Below are 21,308 nucleotides of genomic sequence, written 5' to 3' on the forward strand. Positions count from 1 at the left end.
TCCACCTGCTACTCCCAAAATAAAGGATATCACTATAGCAACCACTAATACAGGATTTTTCTAAGTGTCAAATTTCAGTCTTTCTGACTTCATATTAATTTATTACGTAAGATTTATATTTCTAATAGAATTAACAAAAGGAAGTTTGATTGGCAAAACAAAACAAGGAAAGGCTTAACTGACATCTTGCAATTTGGAGACAAATCCAGGACATCTGGTCTCCTGCAGATTAATACAAAGGCAAAAACAGTAAATTAAAAAGAGATAAAATCAAGATTAACTTTAAGATTAAAATTAAAACTAGATTTAAAAACTAAGGGTAAGGCATCCTGCCCTGGGACAGAAACTTAGAGTTTTGTCTACTGGAGACACTTTAACAGAATAAATTTATTGCATTTCTATGCTCTTTTAAAAAAATTTAAAAATATGTACACTATATTTATCTAAAGTGTTTTGTTTTTGTAAATATATAAGTGGTAAATATGAATGAAACTCAGGGCTGATGGTGAGGCTGCAGTTCAACCACAAGGAGGCAGAAGAAGCATAAAAATGCACTGGGACAGAAAAAAAGCCTTTTAATGTTGAACTCAGTTTTAAAACCATACAAAAGGAGTGAAAAAGATGAAATAAACGGCACCACAGACTTGTTCAAAGGATTTTCAGTTCAGATACACCCGAATAAATAACTTTTCCTCCATGAAGGTGAAGTCTAAATACATGATTAACTGAGCTGCAGAGGTGAATATGTTCAGGTATGAAGGAAGGAGAAAAGAAGAGAGTGAAGATAAACATGGCAGCTGTTTTCATCCACTGGATTTGTTTATTTTTTTTAGGTGTTATTAAAGCACTACAAACTAAGAGTGTGGGCCGCCGGCTGCACACTCTGCTTCATTGTCTCTAATGCAGCAGTGCGCTACGTGAAATAATCATGTACACAAATAAAACCCCTCAATCCAGGCTAAAACATCTGCATAGAAACGCAAAAAAAAAAAAAAAAATTTATCAAAATAAATAAACACAGAAAACAGATCAGATCTGAGCCGTTTCAACTCAAATGGTGGCTACTGCTTCCTCTAAAAGATTATACTGAAAGAGTTTTAATGCAAGACCTTTAGTTATTACTTTTTTTGTTTGTTTGCTCTTTTTTAGAAAAGAAAGAAATCTGTTTCTTCATGAAGCCCGGTTCCTACTTCCTCCGGGTGCCACGGTGATGTCAGAGCAGTGAGTTAGTCGTCATCCTCGTCAACCACAGGATCCGTGTCCCAGCACGTGATGTCAATCTCTGAGCGGACACAAGAACAGAAGCTGGTTTTATTCTCTGCAGAAGACAAACTTCTGACAGACAACGTAGCTGAGACTGAGATAGAAACAAGAAAGGGCGAATGGGGTTTAAGATAAGCCAAGAAACAGCTGGACAGCTTTGGAAATATAAAAAACAAGTGGCAGCTTGTGTGTTTGTGCAAATGTTTGTGTTTGATAAAGTGTGATACAATCCATCCATCCATCCTAACCCTAACCCCATCCATCCTACACATAGTTAATCATGTGTAGGATGTACACATGATTAGCTGCATTGTCTTTAACACAATGCAGCTCTTTTCAAACAGAAGCATTAATGTTATTTAAAAAATAAGACTTCAGTGACAAATGCATCAGAGTAACTTCGATCTCTTAAACAATCCTGCAAAGTGAAATATAAACCATTATATTGTAAACATTGTTAAATGAAAAGACTGGCCCAACCTGGAGGCTTGTTATAAAACACAGGCGCTGGCTTAGCTGATGACTCCTCTGATTGGCCAAATTCTTCCTCCTGTGATTGGCTGAAATAGCCCTCACTCGCCTAAAAAACAAATGAGAGGAAGGAAAAATAGATGACAAAACATACTAATGATAAAAAATTGTAGACAATCATCTGGAGCTTGAAGCCATCTAACCTGAGTTCCTTCTTTCAGCAGCGTCTCCCCATTGGTCATCAGCAGCTGCCCATCATCCGAATCCCGCCCCTCCCCAGATGCGTGCTGCAGTGCATGCTGGTAGCTGAGGGTCATCTGGTCGGACCCCGTCACATCCACCAGACTGGTGGGGTCGTCTTCGGCGCCGGTGCCTGAGCAGAAACTCCCATCCATCATCTCATCAAAGCTGAGAAGGGGCTGAGGCCTGCCGCTACCGGCGGCTATGCTGGGTGGGACGTTGTCATGGAGAACGTCACCGTCTCCCATCAGGTCAACTAGATTGGATGAATGGATGGAGGGGGTGGGGTTGACAGTGGGGGTGGAGCTGCTGTCCCACAGGTCCACCAGGTTGTCTGTCCCGGAGTCCCATGCAGAAACACCGGCGGGTTCACGGGCCTGCGGTGCGACGCTCTGCACAGGCTTTGTGGACGTCGACTCCTGGACGGGCCGTTTCTGTTCCTCCTTTGGCACTGAATCTGGAGGAAATAAAATCATAATCATTACTAGACAAAATATCCTCTTCCTCAATTGTTTTTTTCTTAATTAATTACAGTTACGCCATGTAAACAGTACATATTAGACCCCAGAAACTCTACAAATATTGAAGGTGTTAAACATAAATAAGCCTTTCCCTTGGTTTTCAAAGTGGATAAGTAATTTTAAGGATCACTTTTTGAAGACAAAAACATTTACAAATACAAAGCCTTTATTACCATCATACATGTGCATGACAAAAGTAGAACTGGACTGTGCTCAACCTCCATTCATAAATCTGTCTATACATATAAAAAATACCAATAGAAAGTTTTAGTTATATGGAATCAATGCCATTAAAACAGAAACATTTCCATATATGGGTGATCTGTAACCACAACCTGTGAAATCTGCCACGCTACACATACATAAACAGAAATCAGATTTTCTTTCTTGGGAAAAAAATACATATTTAATGTGCTGATTGGATGTATGGCCACTTATTAAAAAACAGAAAAAGAATGGAGTGGCCTTCTGCTACAAAGACAGCCTACATAGGGAACTTGGACTAAACCTGTCAACCTAGTTTGGATTTGGTGAAAGTATAAAGCCATGACAGAACCAGATTGCCTTTAATTTAGAAAAATCTTGTAATCTGTTTGTGTTTTTCCTAAATGTTTTATGATTGCATTTCAGTTCTGTAAATCCTTCATCCATCCATCCATTTTCTTTACACCCTTCGTCCCTAATGGGGTCGGGAGGGTTGCTGGTGTCTATCTCCAGCTGCGTCCCGGGCGAGAGGCGGGGTTCACCCTGGACAGGTCACCAGTCTGTCGCAGGGCAACACAGAGACATACAAGACAAACAACCATTCACACACACACTCACACCTAGAGAGAATTTAGAGAAACCAATTAACCTGACGGTCATGTTTTTGGACTGTGGGAGGAAGCCGGAGAACCCGGAGAGAACCCACCATGCACAGGGAGAACATGCAAACTCCATGCAGAAAGATCCCCGGCCGGGAATCGAACCCAGGACCTTCTTGCTGCAAGGCAACAGCTCTACCAACTGCACCACTGTGCAGCCCCTTCTGTAAATCCTCTTACTTTTAAATACAATATTTAAAGTTGGTGAAATCTTACGTAACCTGCTGAGTCACTGGTAGCAGCTCTTCTTGTTTTAAGTTTAGCTTCAAATAAAAAAAGGGCACCCAAAAGTTAAACAAAAACAAATAAAAAATCAGCTGACAGTAGGAGTATTTTCTGGTTGTCAAATATGAAAATTCTTATACATTTAAATAAGTTTTAAGTTGAAATCTTGCAGGTAAAAGAGATCTTTAATCTGCTGTGTACTTTAGAATGATTTGACAGGAAGTAGAAGAAACCACACTGGCTAGATGTTCACATTCTGCTAGACAAATTGTACGCATGAAAGAATGCATGAAAATGTTTAAAAATAACAATGTCTACACTGCTGCTGTGGAAAGATGGTCTACCCTGTCAAGTCAAGCTTTTTGTGTAATTTCCATTCTTTTAATGGTTTTCCTAGTGGGACTCCAGCTGAATAATTGAGCTCCAAACAGGACAGTCGTTTCACTGGCTGAACCATCTTTGGCCAGGAGTAAATTTATGTGTCATTTCAAAATAGAAATGTTTTTTCATACCCCATTCATCTTCTCTGTGGTCTTCCTCCTCAGTGTTAAAGTCCTCTTTGATTGGAGTAGTGACTATTTTAGGAATGGGTGAAATGGCGACCATGTTGCGGTCTATGCTCACTTCATCATCATTGTCATCTGCAGAAAAAAAAAACATGGACAAAAACAGATACAGATAATTCACAGACTCTTTGTTTCCATGCAGTTTCCCACTGAGAAGTCAAGTTCTGAAAAACATATTCAAATAAATCATTTCTGAGGTGAATTAAACATGATGAAGGCGTGGCTCCCTATTCACAGAGGAACCTTAAGTGATTCCTCCTTAATAATAAAGCGCCCCCAAGTTAGGGCAAACATCTGTGGTGCATTTTTATTCCTAATCAGGAAAAAGATTTTAACCTTTGTTGCTTTATAATATTGCAAAAAAATCCATAAGATTTAAGACTCAAAGCATTCAAGATTGAAGGCAACCAGATTTCCTCTGTTGATTCTTGAAGATGTTTCACCTCTTATCCAAAATAATTCACCAGTTCTGAACAAGACTGGTGGTTTAAGAGGGTAATGAAAGACTATCAAGATTTCAATAAAAAAGAGGTTGCCTCTGGTTTAATTTTTCTAATACTTATACAGCAGCCTGGTCTTGTCATTTACAGAATGAAACACATGACCAAAGCAACTTACATGTTGCTAGGTGACATGGCTGGATTATAAAAATTCCATCTTTTGAACACCTACTCTGCGTTTGTCACTTACACTTAACCTAACATTGACAGTTCAAGACGTGACCAAAACATCTCACATGCTATTAGGAGACATTTCTGGATTATCAAGTGACAACGGCACAACCATGGAGCAGAACACGCCATAGAACCAGACTTTCACTTCCATTACTGAGCTGAACAACTCCATTAGTGCATTTATTCTTGAAAAAAACTATAAACTTAACAACTTCAACTCATGTTCAGAACTGAGGAAAAGGTTTGGATGTGAGGTGAATCATCTTCATGTACAAAGACGTCCAGTTGATTTTAAGTTAATCACTATGAAAAACACAATGTAAATAATCCTACAAATCATTGACAGGAATTAGTTTCACCACCATCACACATTTTTAATTGAATTTCAGTGTTCCTTCACATTTTCCATACAAATTAGACTTTTCCCCACTCAAATTTCCAAATTCTAAGAGTGCTTCTAAAATAAAAAAAATAAACTTTGCTACAATTTTTGAATCAGTAGTCAAGCTTTCAGTATGAAAAACGAACAAAGTAGATGGTGTCCGTTCTTTTTAGGATGATGTGTAGGAACCCTGACACCAACATCATCACAGTATCAGCTATCACACATTAAAACCAAGATGTTTCTCAGGTGTTTCATCATTCATAGATGGTCCAATGCACTCTAGTACCTGCTAGCAAGAGTTCACTATCAACACAATGAAGGAATACAATAAAATGGCAGAACATGTCTAGAAATTATAAGATAAATCTAATTGGACTAAAAAGTAAGATCTTCAGATAATCAAATAACTTTATGCTAAACCAAATCCAACCATGCCTTCTTTACAAGTAATTAGGATGTCCTCCTTAATTTTTTCTTCATTTCACATTCTGTCCTGGTAAATTATCTGCCATTTCATTATTGTTGGCCATTTTCCAATAAAGTACATTGTTGTAATGCTAAACTGCAGGGTGAAAAGTGGTCAACAGAAACTGTAATCATAAGTTGAAAGATGACAAAGAACAATCACCACTGTGGTCTTTACGTTGACATTCACACAAAAACTACATGAATCTCCAAGGAGACTGAGGAGTTCCACTGTCAACAAGCTGGAAACGACTGACAACACAATTTAAAACAAAAAAACTCACAGGTCAATTGGTCGGTCAGGATAAAAGGCAGCAGCAGGAATGGGTTTTAGAGGATGTGTTAGCAGAAAGGTGACAGAGTCCACAATCAGCCGCGCAAGATTAAAACAAACAAAAAAATCAGAAAGTGAATAAAACATTACAATTATTCCTCAAAATCAAACCAGAACCACCATAAAACAGAAACATTTATAGACTAGTTTAATATCAGACTGGACCACATCGAAAGCATGATGACGACATCCACTGAATCACACAAAATCATAAATAAAGGGTTTACAGCTTCAAAGGATGACTTTGAAGTCATCCTTTCCACTGAAGTCGTTATAGTCAACAGGTTAGAACCAGTTCAATTCAGCCAGGTTGTTTTAATAATCAAATAATTTGATCATAAACAATTTCATTCCAGAATGAAAAAGCAGAAGGTGTTCCCAGGCTAGTGGAGAAACCTTTTATAGTTTTCCTCTGAGTCTCCAGTCAGTGGGGGCTTACTGACTCACTCGGAGTCCAAGAGGCAACCAAACCAGATGCCTGCGCCGCCTCAACCGGCTCCTCCAGATCCAGAGGATTCTCCTTTTGTTTCTAATCTCGACCTCCACACCTGTAAAATATCCTATTGTTGGTGCATCAGATTTAAGATTTGTTCATTTTTGCAGGATATATTTTTGAAACTAAGTCAGTGGTGTCCAAACACATTTTGCAATCTGGGCTGAAAAACCATCTTTTGGGCGCCCCAAAAAACAAAACAAAGAGAAAAAGAGGAAGCCAATATATAATTTTTTTCTTTCCGCTTACCCCTGTATTTCAACTAGACAAATAAAAGTCTGATTTTATTTTTTGAGGAGATAAACGAAATAATACCAGATCCAAAGCTTTCAAATAATTTTTTATATTTACCTCGAAAGGAAAAATGGTCACTTTTCAGCAATAACAAAATGATTTCATTCTTCAAAAAAAACCCAAAAAACTTATTTACCAGTGTTTGTGAAAAACATTGGACAATTGCACCTTACCAACTTCTTTTAATATTATCAAGAAAAATTCAAAACCGCTGGACAGATTGAGCAACCTGCTGCTCCTATAACTTTGCAAATATATTGCCAACAATAATAAAACATTTAAATATGTTCTTGTCAATGATGAATGTGATTGTGACTGATTGGCTGCTTTCTACAATGCATTCTTTTGGACATTGTGATTGGTCTACCCATTAAAAGCTTGAGGGATGCTATTATGTTAGTTCAAATGTGAGGTAATTTAAATTCCCAATATTTCAGAATATTTTTTTCATAACTGATGTATTTTAATCATTTTGAAGATTTCTTATAATTATTTTGCCCATTGATGTTTCATTTTTTTCAATTTATTCCTACAGATAATTGTAGTATTACTTATACAAAGCTACAAGTGTGACCTTGAACCACTTTTATTAGCAGTTAATATCTACATCGACTTACAGTTTAAATGTTTCCACAAACACTAGATTTAGACACACCAATGTCTGGTTTCGAGTAAAATTCACCCGATTGATGTGGTTTTTATTTTTCCATCAAAAAATTTAAAGAGAATAAAATAGTGTGATTAATTAAGGAATTAATATTTTGTTTTGTACCAAACAGTTTCAATTGTACTTAAGTAATAATTTGGCCATAGTTAAAAATAAAATGTCTTCATCTAAATCAACAGCCTGTGCCAGAGGGGGTGCGCACCATCTCAGTCCAGGGGATGCAAATACTTTGGACACTCCTGGTGTAAATGATATTCTCTCCCTGATAGGTAAACATTTGGAAAAGCTCAAATTGATACACATTTGGGTTTCATTTGCAATTTAAAATGTTTCCAAGCTTTTATTGATTTGTAATTTGGAAACAGGAAGGTGGTGTAATTACCTCCTGTTTTAATCTCATTTTGTCCTTAATGCCAGGATAAAGGAGGTTGAGGACAACAGTCTTTTCATTTCCTTTTTCTGGCTCCTGCTGTACCTACCGGCTGCAGCGGAGGGCTGCTTCCGTGCATGTGGAGGGGTGCGGAGGGGCGACACGCCCCGGGGCGGGGTGGCTGTACTGGGGCTGCTGTGACTGTGCTGCTGCTTCAAGAACGGGCTGTCCAAGCGGCCTGGTGGTCAGGGCAACACACAGTGGCCACACACATACAGTCCAACATGAGGCCACAGACAAGAAAACATGGACATGAAGCGACGCACCAGGTGTGACAAGACAAAAAGATGGCAGGCAGGAAGGAGAAGAGGAATTCAGGAGGTAAAAGGTTCATTGGGGTGTGTCCAAGCCCAACAAGGAGAAAACCCAGAGTTGAGAGATTCAAATTAGACAGAAGTAAGGATGGACAGAAAAAAGAAAAAGGATAGAAAAAAGGAGAAAAAGACAGGAAGAAAAGCGATTAGTGTAATATAAGGTATAAACACGATGACGACAGACAGGCAAAGCAGGAAAGTTTGACAACTTCTGTGTGTGGATGTGTGGATATTAGACGGTATATTCATAGTTTATGCTGCCCTGCACTGCAAAAATGTTTGTCTAACTAACTGAAATTCCTATATTTAGCTCTGATCAAGCAGGTCATCTATGAGATCAGAGGGTTTGTTTCATGTTGTTAATTCCGTCCGACAAGCAGTTTACACTTCAGTGTAACGAAGACTTTACGTCAAAGGAAAGGAGCTGTAAGGAAGTTTTGTACAGACACATTCCTGTAAATTAGAAAATCACTGTGAACTTCATTTATTTCAGTATTTCAATTTTAAAAATACACAGAGTGATATATTTCAGGTGTTTGTTTCTTCATTTTCTTGAATTGTGGCCCCGGTCAAGTTTATTTTTTTTTGACTCACAGCCCAAAAAAAAAACACCAATATTTTCTCTGTTTTTCAAACGTTTGACACAGACCTACCATGACCTTTTCAAGATTGCATAAAAGGTCACATTTAATGAAATGAGAGACAACAAGATGTTTACCGGTCCTGTGGATGGAGACGGGTGAGGTGTCCACACTGATGGTCATTGCTCTCTCCTTCTGCTTGAAAAATTCTCTAGGGTTCCCAGATCGCTGGGCAATGATGGCCTTTGCCTCCTGGAAAAGTTAAAATGCAGTGAATAACCACAAGTGGGCAGTAAAACAAAACCACTGGCAGATGTTTCTTTGGTCTAACTGCCTGCTAATGTTTTAAAGAAATCCTAGAGCTTTAAACTACAGCAGTGAAGATTCTTCAGCTCAGTTTTTTTTTTAATGCTTTGAGATTTCATCTTCCCTCCTTTGAATGGATTTTCTGCTGCAATTTGTGAGCTCAGGTTTTTCATCAAACTGACCTCTACCTCAGACTCCTTCTTGTCCAGGTTCAGGTCCTCGATGCTCGGTTCAGACGCCTGGAAAAAACAAAAGAAGACATGCGTCTGTTTCATCAAATGTGAAATAAAGAAGGAAGAAATACATACTATTACCAGTAGAGGTCAGTAGATGCCAAATAATGCTCTTTAGTATGAGCGTAGACTAGAGAAAATGCAAAAGATGAATGGAACTAAACCACAGAATTGGTTCTAAAGCAATCCCTGAATAAATATGGCTGCCATAAAAAATGTTTTGGTCCAAATTCAATTCACATGAAAGTAAAAACCAAGAGAATCATTTTAAACCTTAATTAGAGCCCATTAGGCCGTAACCTAAGAAATTGAACTTAAAGTCAAAACACTGATCTGCGGTTACTTAAGTCAAAGTGTTTAGAGAAATATTTTTTATTAAAATTAATTAATTGTTTTATTTAATTCTAAAGTACTAGTACTATTCTAAATTCTAGTACTTACATTCACATAGATGATTTTATTTAGTATAAATTTACACTCTGTTTATGACCCCCCCTGACCCCCATTTTCAACACATATATTGTTCTTTTTGAATAAACTTTCGCACATGCTTCAAACAAACATTGTGTCCCTAATTAATCTCCATATTGGATGACTGCGAACTTCAGTTGTAGATCTAAATGCCTAACTTGGGCATCAAAAGATCACAAAGCCAATAACTTATTTAATGACTGATTTAATGCAACCATAAATGATGATAATAAAGTTATATGACGGGACTCACTATGGTGGTCTGGTTCCGCAGCCTCTCTCTGGCCTCCTCTTCCTCCTGTATCTTCTTCCTGTTCACATACAATAAATAAAAACAAAAATAAACGCAGATAGTAATAGTGTAAAGGGTAAGTCTTTTCTACCACTAAATCTGCACAAGACAAATGAACAAAAAGAAAATACCAAGTTAAAAATTAAACATTTTAATTTTGCACTACCATCTGAATGAATGTTATTCTTTAAATAATGTAGCAGAAACAGTCTTTATCATTGTTTTGCTGCTGTAATTGTGTTGTTGCCACTTGCCAGGACACTTATAAGAGAGATTTCTGATCTCAAGGAGTTTTTCTCCTGGTTAAATAAAAGCTGATTATTTAGGATTGTTGATTGTTATATTTATATTGCTATATTTTTTTATTTGCAAGATTGAAGACATTATTCCCTGAAGCAGATTTGTTTCTGGAATGTGGAGAGGATGCTAGCTGGACGCCCACCTGTGCTCCTCGATCTGCCTCTCTCTCTCGCGGTACCTCCTCTCTCTGTTCTCCTGCTCCTTCCTCTCCAGCTCCATCCGCTCCTCCTCGAAGCGCTGCCGCTCCTCCGCTGCCTTCTTTCGCTCCTCCTCCTTCCTCATCTCCTCTTCACGCTGGAGAGCAGAGTGACCAGGATTTAAACAGTTTTTGCGTTATCATCACAGAGTTTGTGGTCCAGGTCCTGCGGTAACATTCTGTTTCCTGTTTTTTGGGATTTCCGTATGTAAACAATTATATTGATTATGATTTTTATGATTTTTCAGTGTCTGGAAAATGAGCAGTTTCAAAAACCTTCTGAATATAATAACACAAATCAACAGGGACTGCCCCTATAATCCCAGCAGAGCTCCAGGATGTTTAGGATACTTTACCACTGGCTGCTGGAAAAGAAAATATTCTGTTGACCTACCATTCAGAAACCCCTGATGAAAAACATTTAGAGTTATTTCTACCCTAAATCTCACTGACTGGAGATGCTACCAACACATAGCCAGGAAACCAAAGCATTGCTGATCATAACAAACATGAGCAAAATATGAAAATATAGGCTGGTCATATCTTGTACAGGTAAATGACCCAAAACTAGGGAAATGTTTAAGTTGTTCTGCAACTCTAATGTCAGTTCTATTAATTCCCAAAAATGAATTTCTACTTCCACTCTATGAGATGGAATTTGATCTATTTGGCATTACATTACTTGTACAAAGATTGAAAACAATCTTTTTTCAACAACTTAAATAAGTTTGGGCAAAATGTATTGCTTAAAGTGCAGTAACACTTTCTCTGCATCCGCAATGGAAAAATCTGAGAAACATAAAAACTAATCACATCCTTTTTGATTAACAAAGTTTTTTTTTCTGAATACGTTTGCATGTTCAACTTAAAGCCTCTCTTTCATTTGAAGGGTACATTTGTTGAACAACCAGCGGCTCCATGATTCATATTGTCATTTTATATTTCGTCTAAACTTGCCACTAGTAAAATAGCCGGAGGATCGCCAACCAATGACTTTGCTTCTCACCTCTTTTCAACACCAGCTTCACTGGGATTCACAAGAACTATTCTAGACTCATCAGGGTAAAAAAACAAAACAAAAAAACAAAACAAAAAAAACCCCATAAAAAAATTACATCTGAAAAGCCAGTGTAAGGTTTAATGTACTTTACAAAGGATTTCAATTTGACCACGCTTCATGAATTTGATTTATAGTATTTTTAATGAACTTTTTTAGGCTTATCATAGCACCTATGATATTTTAACAGAAATGTTAAATTCAACTGTTAGCAATAGTTAGCTATTTTGAACTTGTTAGCTGAGCTTAGCAGCTGCAGGTGACATTTTTTTTTTCTTACTTCTTTATCTAACTCTTATCAAACTATGCTCAGAAAGCAGCTTAACAAAGAGCGGTGAATAAACATTTACAAATCACTGCTTGGCATGTTTATGCTATTCTTTTAGCTATACCTGGCACATTGGCTTAGCCTAGCACCTACAAATGCATTGTTTTGTTACAGGATTCAGAATTCCTTTTATTGTCATTTTGCAAGACAGCACAACAAAATTAAAAAAATAGCAACTCTTGAAGGCAAGGCAATAAATAAATAAATAAATAAATAAATAAATAAAGATCAGGTTTTAGATGTATTAGCTGAGTTCAGGTCAACAAACTTGGAAGGAAGCAGTTTTATTTTAGCTAATTCAAAACTTTTTGGACAGGAAAATGAACCCAAAGACAATAATGAAAAATATCAAAGAGATTATTGAAGGAGGAAAATAACAAAGGTAATCTCCAAGTTTCCATATCAGTCATTACCGATTTGACTCATCTGGTAAGAAAAAAACTGACACAGAGTCTACAAAAACAAAAAGAAAAAAAATCCTAAATTCACATAATGATACCTCTACAGGCTTCTGCTCTTATCTCATGCCTAAAATATATTTTGAAATGAACGACTATGAGTAACATTCTCATTTTTTAAATAATCCTGTTATTATAATAAATCATAGATATCACTTGAAAACAAAAAGCAAGACTAAACTGTTTTCCTGACATTTTCCTTTTGCATTTTTCTCTTCCTCTTCTTGTATTAGGTTCAGTGTGTACCTTGGCTTGTTCCCAAAACTCCTCTCTATTGATTTTCTTCATCTCCACCTCTGCATTAGTCTTCTGGTACACTGTGCCCTGCAACAGGAATGATGCACGGATATATATTTGTCAGCTAGTCATGTAATGAAAAAAAGCAAATCAACTTTGAACTCTCATTCTGATGTTGAGTTCTACCTTTATCAAATAAAACCCCGACATTTCTTCTTACTTTAAAATTAGAAGATTCATATATTTTAATTTCTTGACAACTGAAATTTATGAACAGGTGTACAAATTCAAGAGAATAAAAATAAAAGCTAAAGGGATACATAAAAAAAAACAAAAACTTTTTCAATTTATTAAAAATGTCCAAACTAAAGTAAATTCTGACTTGATTTTATGTTGTTCCTGTTTATGTACCACATCTCCGTGCTCTTCATCTCGGGTTTTCAGGCGGCTCAGAACTGGGCTCGCCACCACTGCTGTCCCATTAGTTAGCCGCTGACCAATGGCTGACGGCTCTATGTCATCCAAGCTGCTGGCATTGACGGTAACTTCCACACCCTGAAGTGAACAAAGATGAAAGAAGTTGGAAAAGAATAAATGTAGTTATTTTTAAATAAACAAGTTATGGTATCAACAGTCTGTCTGTTTGCTGCTATTCTTACCATTACTTCAAAAGTTATGAACCTAGATGCACAATTTCACTAGCATCGCTTCAGGTTATCTTCTTATTTATGCAACACTTGCTTGTTAAGAATCAACCAGCAGCTGCTGAAGTTGACATTGTAAGTCAAGCTAACAGTAACATCAGTTAACTGCTATTCAAAATTGGTCTAAATGGTTCGCCTGGAAACCCCAATTAATAAGTTAATTGCAACAGTATATTTATTTGAGAGTACATTGTAAGACTGTTATAAAAACAGTCTTATTTCATTTCCTTTTTTGATCAATAAAGAATCCCTGATGTGGATTGGAATGATGACATAGAATGTTGAATAAACCTTTGCTGCTTTCTGGGGCTACACTAACTGTATGAACCAAAAGATTCTACCACTGTACAGACATGATGGATGGTGAGTGATCATCTTGAACTGATATTTCAGGATGATACGGCAGGCTGGTGACTGAAAACATGTAATGGTGTTAGCATGACAACAAAGAATTGAATTGCTTGAAGTAAAAAAGATGCAACAGTGGTGAAATTGAAGAATGATCAAAATATATAAACAGCTTGCTCAAACTCCTAAATTTAAAGAGGAGTTTTTTCAGAATATGAAAGTTACAGAAAAGATACTGACTCAAAAATAGGAACTATCCTTAGATTAGGAGTACCAAACACCTAACAGAGATATCAGGGCTGTAGGAAAGCTGCTGTCTAAATACATAGCAGAAAAATAGCATCTTCAGAGTTTTATACTGTATGTTTGCTAATGTTCCCGTTTAACACAACCAATCATGTGAAATTACTCTTAGATTTTTTGGGGCTGCATGAAATTAATCTCAGCTCCTGCAGTACCACTAAAGTGATAGAAACACAATATATGCATCCCTAAAAGGGCTATTTAAAACCCTGTCGGTGTGATGAAGTTGGCTCTGTGTGGGAGAGAAAGCTGCCACTTAGAGTAATGACACTCCAACACACACTCAGCTCAGCTGCTAGAAAAAATTTATAAATAAAACATCACCTCTGCTTTAATCTCCATCTTTTTATCCGCTCTATAAATCCTAAAATACACTCAACCAGGTGTGCAGGAGGGAAACAAAGGCTTTGTATGTTTTCCTCCACACACAACACCATCTCCATGCTCTCAGCACCAAGAGATTGCTTTAAAAAGAGATGCAATTTGTCACACACACTTGTTCCTCCTCTTTGATCCTCCTACAGGTTTTAATGTGACGAAGCTCCTTTCACTGCCAAAGGTTTGATGAAAACATTCAAGTTTTGTCCAAATTGACTTGGATATTTTGCAGAAGAAATCCATCCAAATGGAAGCCATACATTTGATGAAAATAATAAAAAAAAAATCCAAAGCAGTTAATTGTTTGAGTTAAAATGGAAGAGGATGCCGGTGTAGCTTTCTGTGCATTGACTGAATACTGGACCAATATTTTAATGTTTGAGTTAGCTTCCCTTGCAGTCCGCCCAGTTCAGATATAAAGAAAACTCACCAACCGGTTGATTCACTAAACAACTGATGCCATGCAACCTGCAGGTCAGGAGCCTCTTTGTGCCTTTAATAGTTGAACTATGGCTAAAAATGACAAGAATCCAATTAATAATAGTTTTTAACTATTTAAAAACTTCTTCCTGCAATATTTGCAGTGCATTTTCACAAACAACGACACTAAAAGTTTCAATAATATGTTTTTAGATCCGTTTTCCTTTATTTAAAATCCAAGAAAGAAAATGCTGGTTCTTTAAAAATGATAAGAAATGTCCTGAAGTAGATATTTGTCTATAAAGTTGTACTTTTCCAAAAGATTGTGTGACATTTGTGGCTTTAAACAAGTTTATTTTGGCTGTTCTCTTAGGAAGATAGTTGTACAGGTTGCAGACATCTGACATAGTGCCTTGTAAAAATATTCATACTTTTTAAGCTTTTCTGTGAATTGTTTTGTACCACAAGCTTTAATGTAATATGTTTAAAGCGGTTACACTAGTGGAAGATGACTATGACTTTATATATTCTTATGGGTTATGTTGCTCAGGCAAGTTTGCAGTTCTGACCTGGAAGAAGTCTGCAATGGTGGCAACGTGGCTGGCACAAGCACACTTCCTGGCATCTGGAACATCTTCTCCCACCTGCCACAGAGAGAGAGAAAATAAATTGATTAGCTTTAAACAACGAGACCAAAAGCAAGGATTGAGTGACACCCCAATCCCTGCTTTTGGTACGTAGAGTAGATGCTTATTGGCCTGAGTGCAGTTACTGGTTCCTCTGCAAAACAAACAGGTTGTCAAATCATTAAACAAAACTAAGGACAGAAGACGTCAAGAGAAATCAAACTGTACAAGACATATTCTGGATTTCAATTTAATGGTGAAAATCCTAATAGTCCCATCTTATTACTTTTAATATCAACACATGTATGAATATATTTTAGATTAAATGAAGATTTTGATAAAAAGTTGATATAATAAAGACATCAACCTACAAAACTAAATTTGAACTATGTGTATCAGAATCTTCTGGTGTCAACGAATGTCAAAAAATGTTTTTGTTTTCAGTGTTTTATGTGGGCAACATCACAGGCTACAGAAAGGCTTCACTTATCGTTTTAAAATTGTAATTCAGCACCACATATAGTGAACTGAAGTAAAGTTTTCTGCATGTTTAGGAGCCTAAAAAAAGAACATGAGTCCTACAGCTGGGAGGCGATACTGTATAAAGATGTGCATATGGAGATTAAACAATGCTAGAAATTTGTGTTCAGCAAAATGTGTCTTTTCTCAGAATCACAAACATCTGTGGGAAAACTTGAATACCGTAATTATCATAACATAAAACATCAAACAATAGCAAGTGCTTCCATCCAGTGGCAACCTTAAAGAAAGTGTTAAAAACAAAGACTCCCATTTTCTTTGCCCATTTTATTTGGTACACCTATTTGATTGCTTGCTAACAAAACTTGTTAAAAATCAAGTTATGTGGCATGAAGTCAAATTTAGACATCAAATTCTTTGACGTGAGCATCAGAATGAGGAAGAAAAGGGATGGCAGCTGTTGTCTAATACACTGGCCAGACTTTCCCAGAAACTCAGACTAATATTAGCACTGAGTGACTGATAATTGTAAGTTTCATGTTCAGGCTGACTATCCAGCAGATGAAGTGAGAAATAAAAGACCACTTGGGGAATAAACGTTGATGTATATCAGCTGCTACCTGGAAGTAGGACAGCTACAAAGTTTTCTCTGTGTGCCCAAAAGCAAAACCCTACTGGGAAAATTTATTACATCAAATCTGACTCGGGGCCTAAAATATGATCTGTAATTTATTATCTTGTACTTTCCTAAGAGCTTTAGTAAAACTGGACTTTTCTTGTATCTTAGACACAAATCTTTGACTTGAACCAAAGAAACCTTTAGGATGACAGCCTTTGAGAAACAAAAAATTACATTTGCTTTCAACCTAAGCACTTAAAATTGTAATCTCATGAGTGAATGGCACTGCACCAGCCTTGTATTTTAAAACTATACCAGGGGTCAAAGGTGACACAGTTTCCAAAGATTTTTATAGCTGCAGTAATAAATAAAAACTGCAGTTTTGTTGAATAAAGATGACGTTGGCCAACGAACCAATATAAAAAAGTTAAACCCCAGCTGCACTGAATGTTTTAATTTGAATGTTGTTTTTGTCAGAATTACTCGTTAATTGTCCTTTTTAGTGACCGCATTCGACAGCAGCTTGCTTTGCTCTCGCTTGGTACTTTTGTTCACCTGTGTGCATCTCAGTTACTGAAAGAGATTTTATTATAACCGGCTAAATGTACTTTACTAATCACAACTCATTCATACCAGGACAAAGAAAACACAGTGAGCACCAATTAGATGGAAAAAAAAACAGGCTCATCTCATCTGCATTCATAACAATTTATCTAAATTTCATGTTTTTGTGCCAGGATCAGACAGAAATACAGCTGGAAAGTTTAATTTAGGAACTTTAATTCCCACTTCTGGCCCAGTTCAGACTGACTTGGCTCATTTGAACTCCGTCTGTTGCTCTTGTGGCTGTTTCTGTTGCTTGATGATGAAAAACACCAATGGCTGCGATCCCAGGCTCAATTAACCACCAAATGTCTTCCTGTCTGACTCTTTCAATCACTATTTGCTGCATTATTGAAAGGACCTCTGGGTGAAATTTTTTTCCGCTCACCTCTGCAGATTGGGTCCTGGGAACAAACCAAAAAAAGAAGAAAAAAAAAAAACAGGCAGTAATTAAACATAAGTTCTCTTTCTTTCTTCGTCATTCTGCACTCTGTCATTATGTACTTGCTCAGTGAGCCCCCACTGCTGTCAGGTCCACAAAGTAAAACATTCGTCTTGAAGCTCTCAGGAGTCCGACTGCGTTCAAATGCTCTTAACACGCTTTACTGAGACTTTCACTGAGAATGAACGAGCTCAACTTCACAAATTATTCATGTCTTCTTTCTTTTGTCACCTATCTGTTATGTGCCGTCTTACATTTGAGGTTGATTTAGCTCTCTCAATTTGGCTTATCAAAATGTTGTTATTTGGCTAATTAAAACACCAATATCAAATACATAAACGACCCATTTTCACTAGTGTTACATTCTCTTTACTCTGGATAAAACAGTATCCTGACTGGATGTTTTTTGTTTCACTTTATTGAATAAATCTACAAACAAACCTAAAGGATGAAAATCGATCTATAATAAATGGTGCATAATTGTAGAACTTCTCTTTATCAATGCAGTAAAACTTAAAACTCATTAAGCTATATTTATTGGCACAATCAGCATCGATAACCTGTGAAGTAATTAGTGATATATTCACTACTACTAAAGTTTTCAGGCCTGTAAAAGAGCTGCCTCAATCTTGTTCAGTTTAGAGATGAATTCTTGAACTGGAGTGACGTGGTCAAAAGATAAAACAGAGAAACAAACTCAAGAAAGTAGTGTAGTTGTTTTTTCATTTGTCATCATCAATCTGCCTGTTTTCATCTCCAGATATTTAAGTACAGTGATTTCCAAGAAAAATCTAAACAAAAGCACGTTTCTTTGATTCTTATTTGGACGCTCCTAGCTTTTTGTTTTCTATGTATTTAAAATCAAGTAGAGTAATCACACATATTTAAATCTAGATTACTGTGAAAGCATGACAACACCTTGATGAATCAATCCATCAGATCTGCAGCAGCTGTGCACTAAACTATGTTTAGATCAATTCCTGAAAGATAAGCTATTAAATTAAAAATGTGCTGCGAGTCCTTCTAACCTGGACATCCTTCTTTCAACACACCGAAGGACTTTTCTCCCTCATTTCCCTCCCCCTCTTCTCTCCCCCTCAAACAGCGACTCACCCAGTTGATGAGGATGTATCGTGGCAGAGCGGCAGTGGGCTCCTTCAGACTGCAGAAGCCGTACATCACACTGCTGTTGTCGAAGGTCAGTGTGATCTCTGCCAGACCTCCTCCTGCAGGACAAAACAGAGGAGAGGCTTTGGTTCCTCTTGCTCAGGCGTCTGCAACCTGATGCTGCAGAGCTGCAAGTGGCTCTTTGGACCTTCCACACTGGCTCTGTGGAAGGTCCACAACATGCAATGATTCAACCAAATAAAATAAACTCAATAGAGTTGCTTCAAGAAGTTTCCACCAACTGTCTGCAGGTTTCACCAACTCAAATTTAAGACCTTTTTCAGAGCATTATGAATGAAATGTAAGACATATGTCTCCACAGAAATGTACAAACTTCGTCCAGTCAACATGCAATACATTTGCATCCACCCATGATAGACGCAAAAAATGAGCTGGATTAGTATATTAGCAACTAGCCTAAACTGCCTCAAGTCACAGAATGCCATGAAGACATCTGATTCCGACTCACACTTTAGCCTGACAGAAAAGTCTTACTAAAAAAACAACAACCTAGAATTGACGAGATGAAATAGCCCCGTCAAAATAAAATTAACACAAACCTACTTTTTAAAAAGTAAATAAGACATTTTAAGACCTTACATTTGGATAGATGAGTTTAAAACATTTTAAGTATGCATGAACCCCCCCGATATTCATGTGTTAAAATGGTTCAGTCAAAGTCCAGATCAAAGTTCAGTTGAAAATCTCTGTCAATGCTTTTAACATTCATGTTTACAGATGTTCTCCATCCAATCCAAGCTGAAGATATGCAAAGTTGCTGAAACCCCCAAATGCTTGGTGGCCTGGTGTATTCAATACAAAGAGCCACATTTAGAGGAGAGATTTCTATGATTCTCCTTCTACTTTGCACTACTAAGTGTTGATTTGTTACATAGAATCCCAGTAAAACACACCGAGGTTTGCTTTGTAATGTGTCAAGTTAAAGCAGCATATAAAACCTCTAGGTCTTTGGGTCTGATACAACAGGTTCCCCCCTGCTGGTTGAAGCAGACAGCTGAACTTCCTGGTTTTGGTTTAGCTTTAGGTCTCTTCCAAATGTTCGTATTTGTGTTGTATCTACTTGTGCACTCTCTATGCCCTTGGCACAGACACAGCTGGAGTTTACAGCATCTAAATATTACTGAAAGCAGGACAATGTGAGGTAATGCTTCTCTATAGCTGTGCAGAAAGGCACTGTTGTGTAATACAAACAAAAGCAGGAGCTTCTTTTCAAACTGAAAGCAAATATAGCTGCGTAAATGTAAGATAAAAGATCTGCTTTCAGTGATCTATTTGTTGCCAATGTGGAACATTTTATAACAAACCCGAGCTTCAGCAGTTTTTCTCCTCTGGTATTGAAGCATTTAGTCCATATGCACATTTGCTAATTTATGAGGAACCATTCACACAACAGTTGCAGTGTCAACATGGCATCGTGAATCAAGAATGAATCAAATATAAAGAAGAAGCCTTGGTCTGTTAGCAGCAGTGCACTACAAAAACAGAATCTTATCAAGTATTTTTAGTTTAGTGTCTGGTGCAAATATGAGAAAACATGGGAAAATGTTTTAAGTGAAATAATCTGCCAGTGGAACTGATACGTTTTAATAAATACAAATAATTCCTTTGTTATTACTTCAGTAATAACAAAGGAAGCTTCTTATAACAAGCTTCTATATCTTGCTTTAAAGTTACTTGTAAGTTAGCTTTGTCTTATTTCAAGTGTTGCACTAGAAACTAGGTCAGAAATATTTGGTAATGTTTGACGTTTCAATGAAGAACCTGGAGAGCTCATCAGCTTTACCGTCTAATTTTCCATTTAAAACACGGAAATTACAACAGCGATGCGTTCTTCCTGAGGGAGTCCCAGCAGAAACCACATGTGTGAGGGGAAATAAAAGAGATGGAAACGTGTACCTCCGGATGCAGCCAGTGTCAGGTCATTACTCTCATCCTCATAGGTGTACAAGGCCCTGTTGAAACACAGAGAGGGGCTGGTGATTAGGCAAAGATTCATTAGAAAAGCAGCAGTTACAGGAAATCACTGAGCTAATCAGCAACTTCCTGATAAAAACCCAGAAGAGGTAGAAACAGTCAATACATTTGTTTATGTATGTTTAGCGAAAGAAGAGTAAACCTTTTACTTTTTTTTCTTCATACAGACATATTCAAGAATTTGTTGATAATTTTTGGCTGATGTCAGAATAAAATGGGATAAACATGATTATTGTTTAATAAATATCTTTTAAAGTCCATCAGATCAGAAGGAGACATTAAATACATTAAATGCAGGTGAGAGAGACCCCTGATATCAAAACCTAACGTCTACCTCCCAGTGTGTGTACATATGTGACCTTGATGTAAACAGGTATGTCAGGCATTGAGATAAAGAATCTCTATAATCTTAGGTTCTATAAAAGTATAGAGTTTGAATTGCAGATGACTGCTGGCCTCTGTTCCATATTAAACTGCATGCCATGTGCTTCTGTGTGAGGATTATCAGCCAACCTCACACTGTGTGAGCCTGAAGCTTTAGTTTGGTCATACTCTGACT

The 21,308-nt window shown here is 37.1% G+C and overlaps 1 protein-coding gene across 7 annotated transcripts in view; it reads right to left on the reverse strand.

Annotated features, from left to right (window-relative positions):
* Positions 1 to 558: 558 nt before the first annotated feature.
* Positions 559 to 21,308, reverse strand: part of dbn1 (drebrin 1) — an 82,480-nt gene continuing 61,730 nt past the window's right edge. The window contains exons 2-15 of one of the 7 annotated variants that reach the window (XM_044141580.1): positions 20,672 to 20,727; positions 18,701 to 18,813; positions 15,387 to 15,461; positions 13,076 to 13,219; positions 12,674 to 12,751; positions 10,531 to 10,682; positions 10,050 to 10,107; positions 9,275 to 9,331; positions 8,924 to 9,038; positions 7,941 to 8,069; positions 4,096 to 4,224; positions 1,938 to 2,431; positions 1,744 to 1,843; positions 559 to 1,282 (exon numbers count right to left, since the gene is read on the reverse strand). In XM_044141580.1, coding sequence (XP_043997515.1) covers positions 1,227 to 1,282; positions 1,744 to 1,843; positions 1,938 to 2,431; positions 4,096 to 4,224; positions 7,941 to 8,069; positions 8,924 to 9,038; positions 9,275 to 9,331; positions 10,050 to 10,107; positions 10,531 to 10,682; positions 12,674 to 12,751; positions 13,076 to 13,219; positions 15,387 to 15,461; positions 18,701 to 18,813; positions 20,672 to 20,727 — 1,756 coding nt within the window. In that variant the 3' untranslated portion in view covers positions 559 to 1,226. The remainder of the gene's footprint in view (positions 1,283 to 1,743; positions 1,844 to 1,937; positions 2,432 to 4,095; positions 4,225 to 7,940; positions 8,070 to 8,923; positions 9,039 to 9,274; positions 9,332 to 10,049; positions 10,108 to 10,530; positions 10,683 to 12,673; positions 12,752 to 13,075; positions 13,220 to 15,386; positions 15,462 to 18,700; positions 18,814 to 20,671; positions 20,728 to 21,308) is intronic. The other 6 variants (XM_044141581.1, XM_044141582.1, XM_044141585.1 and 3 more) reach the window with 6 other exon arrangements.

This window comes from Gambusia affinis, linkage group LG15 (genome assembly GCF_019740435.1).
Source record: "Gambusia affinis linkage group LG15, SWU_Gaff_1.0, whole genome shotgun sequence".
In the NCBI taxonomy this organism is placed as follows: Eukaryota; Metazoa; Chordata; class Actinopteri; order Cyprinodontiformes; family Poeciliidae; genus Gambusia; species Gambusia affinis.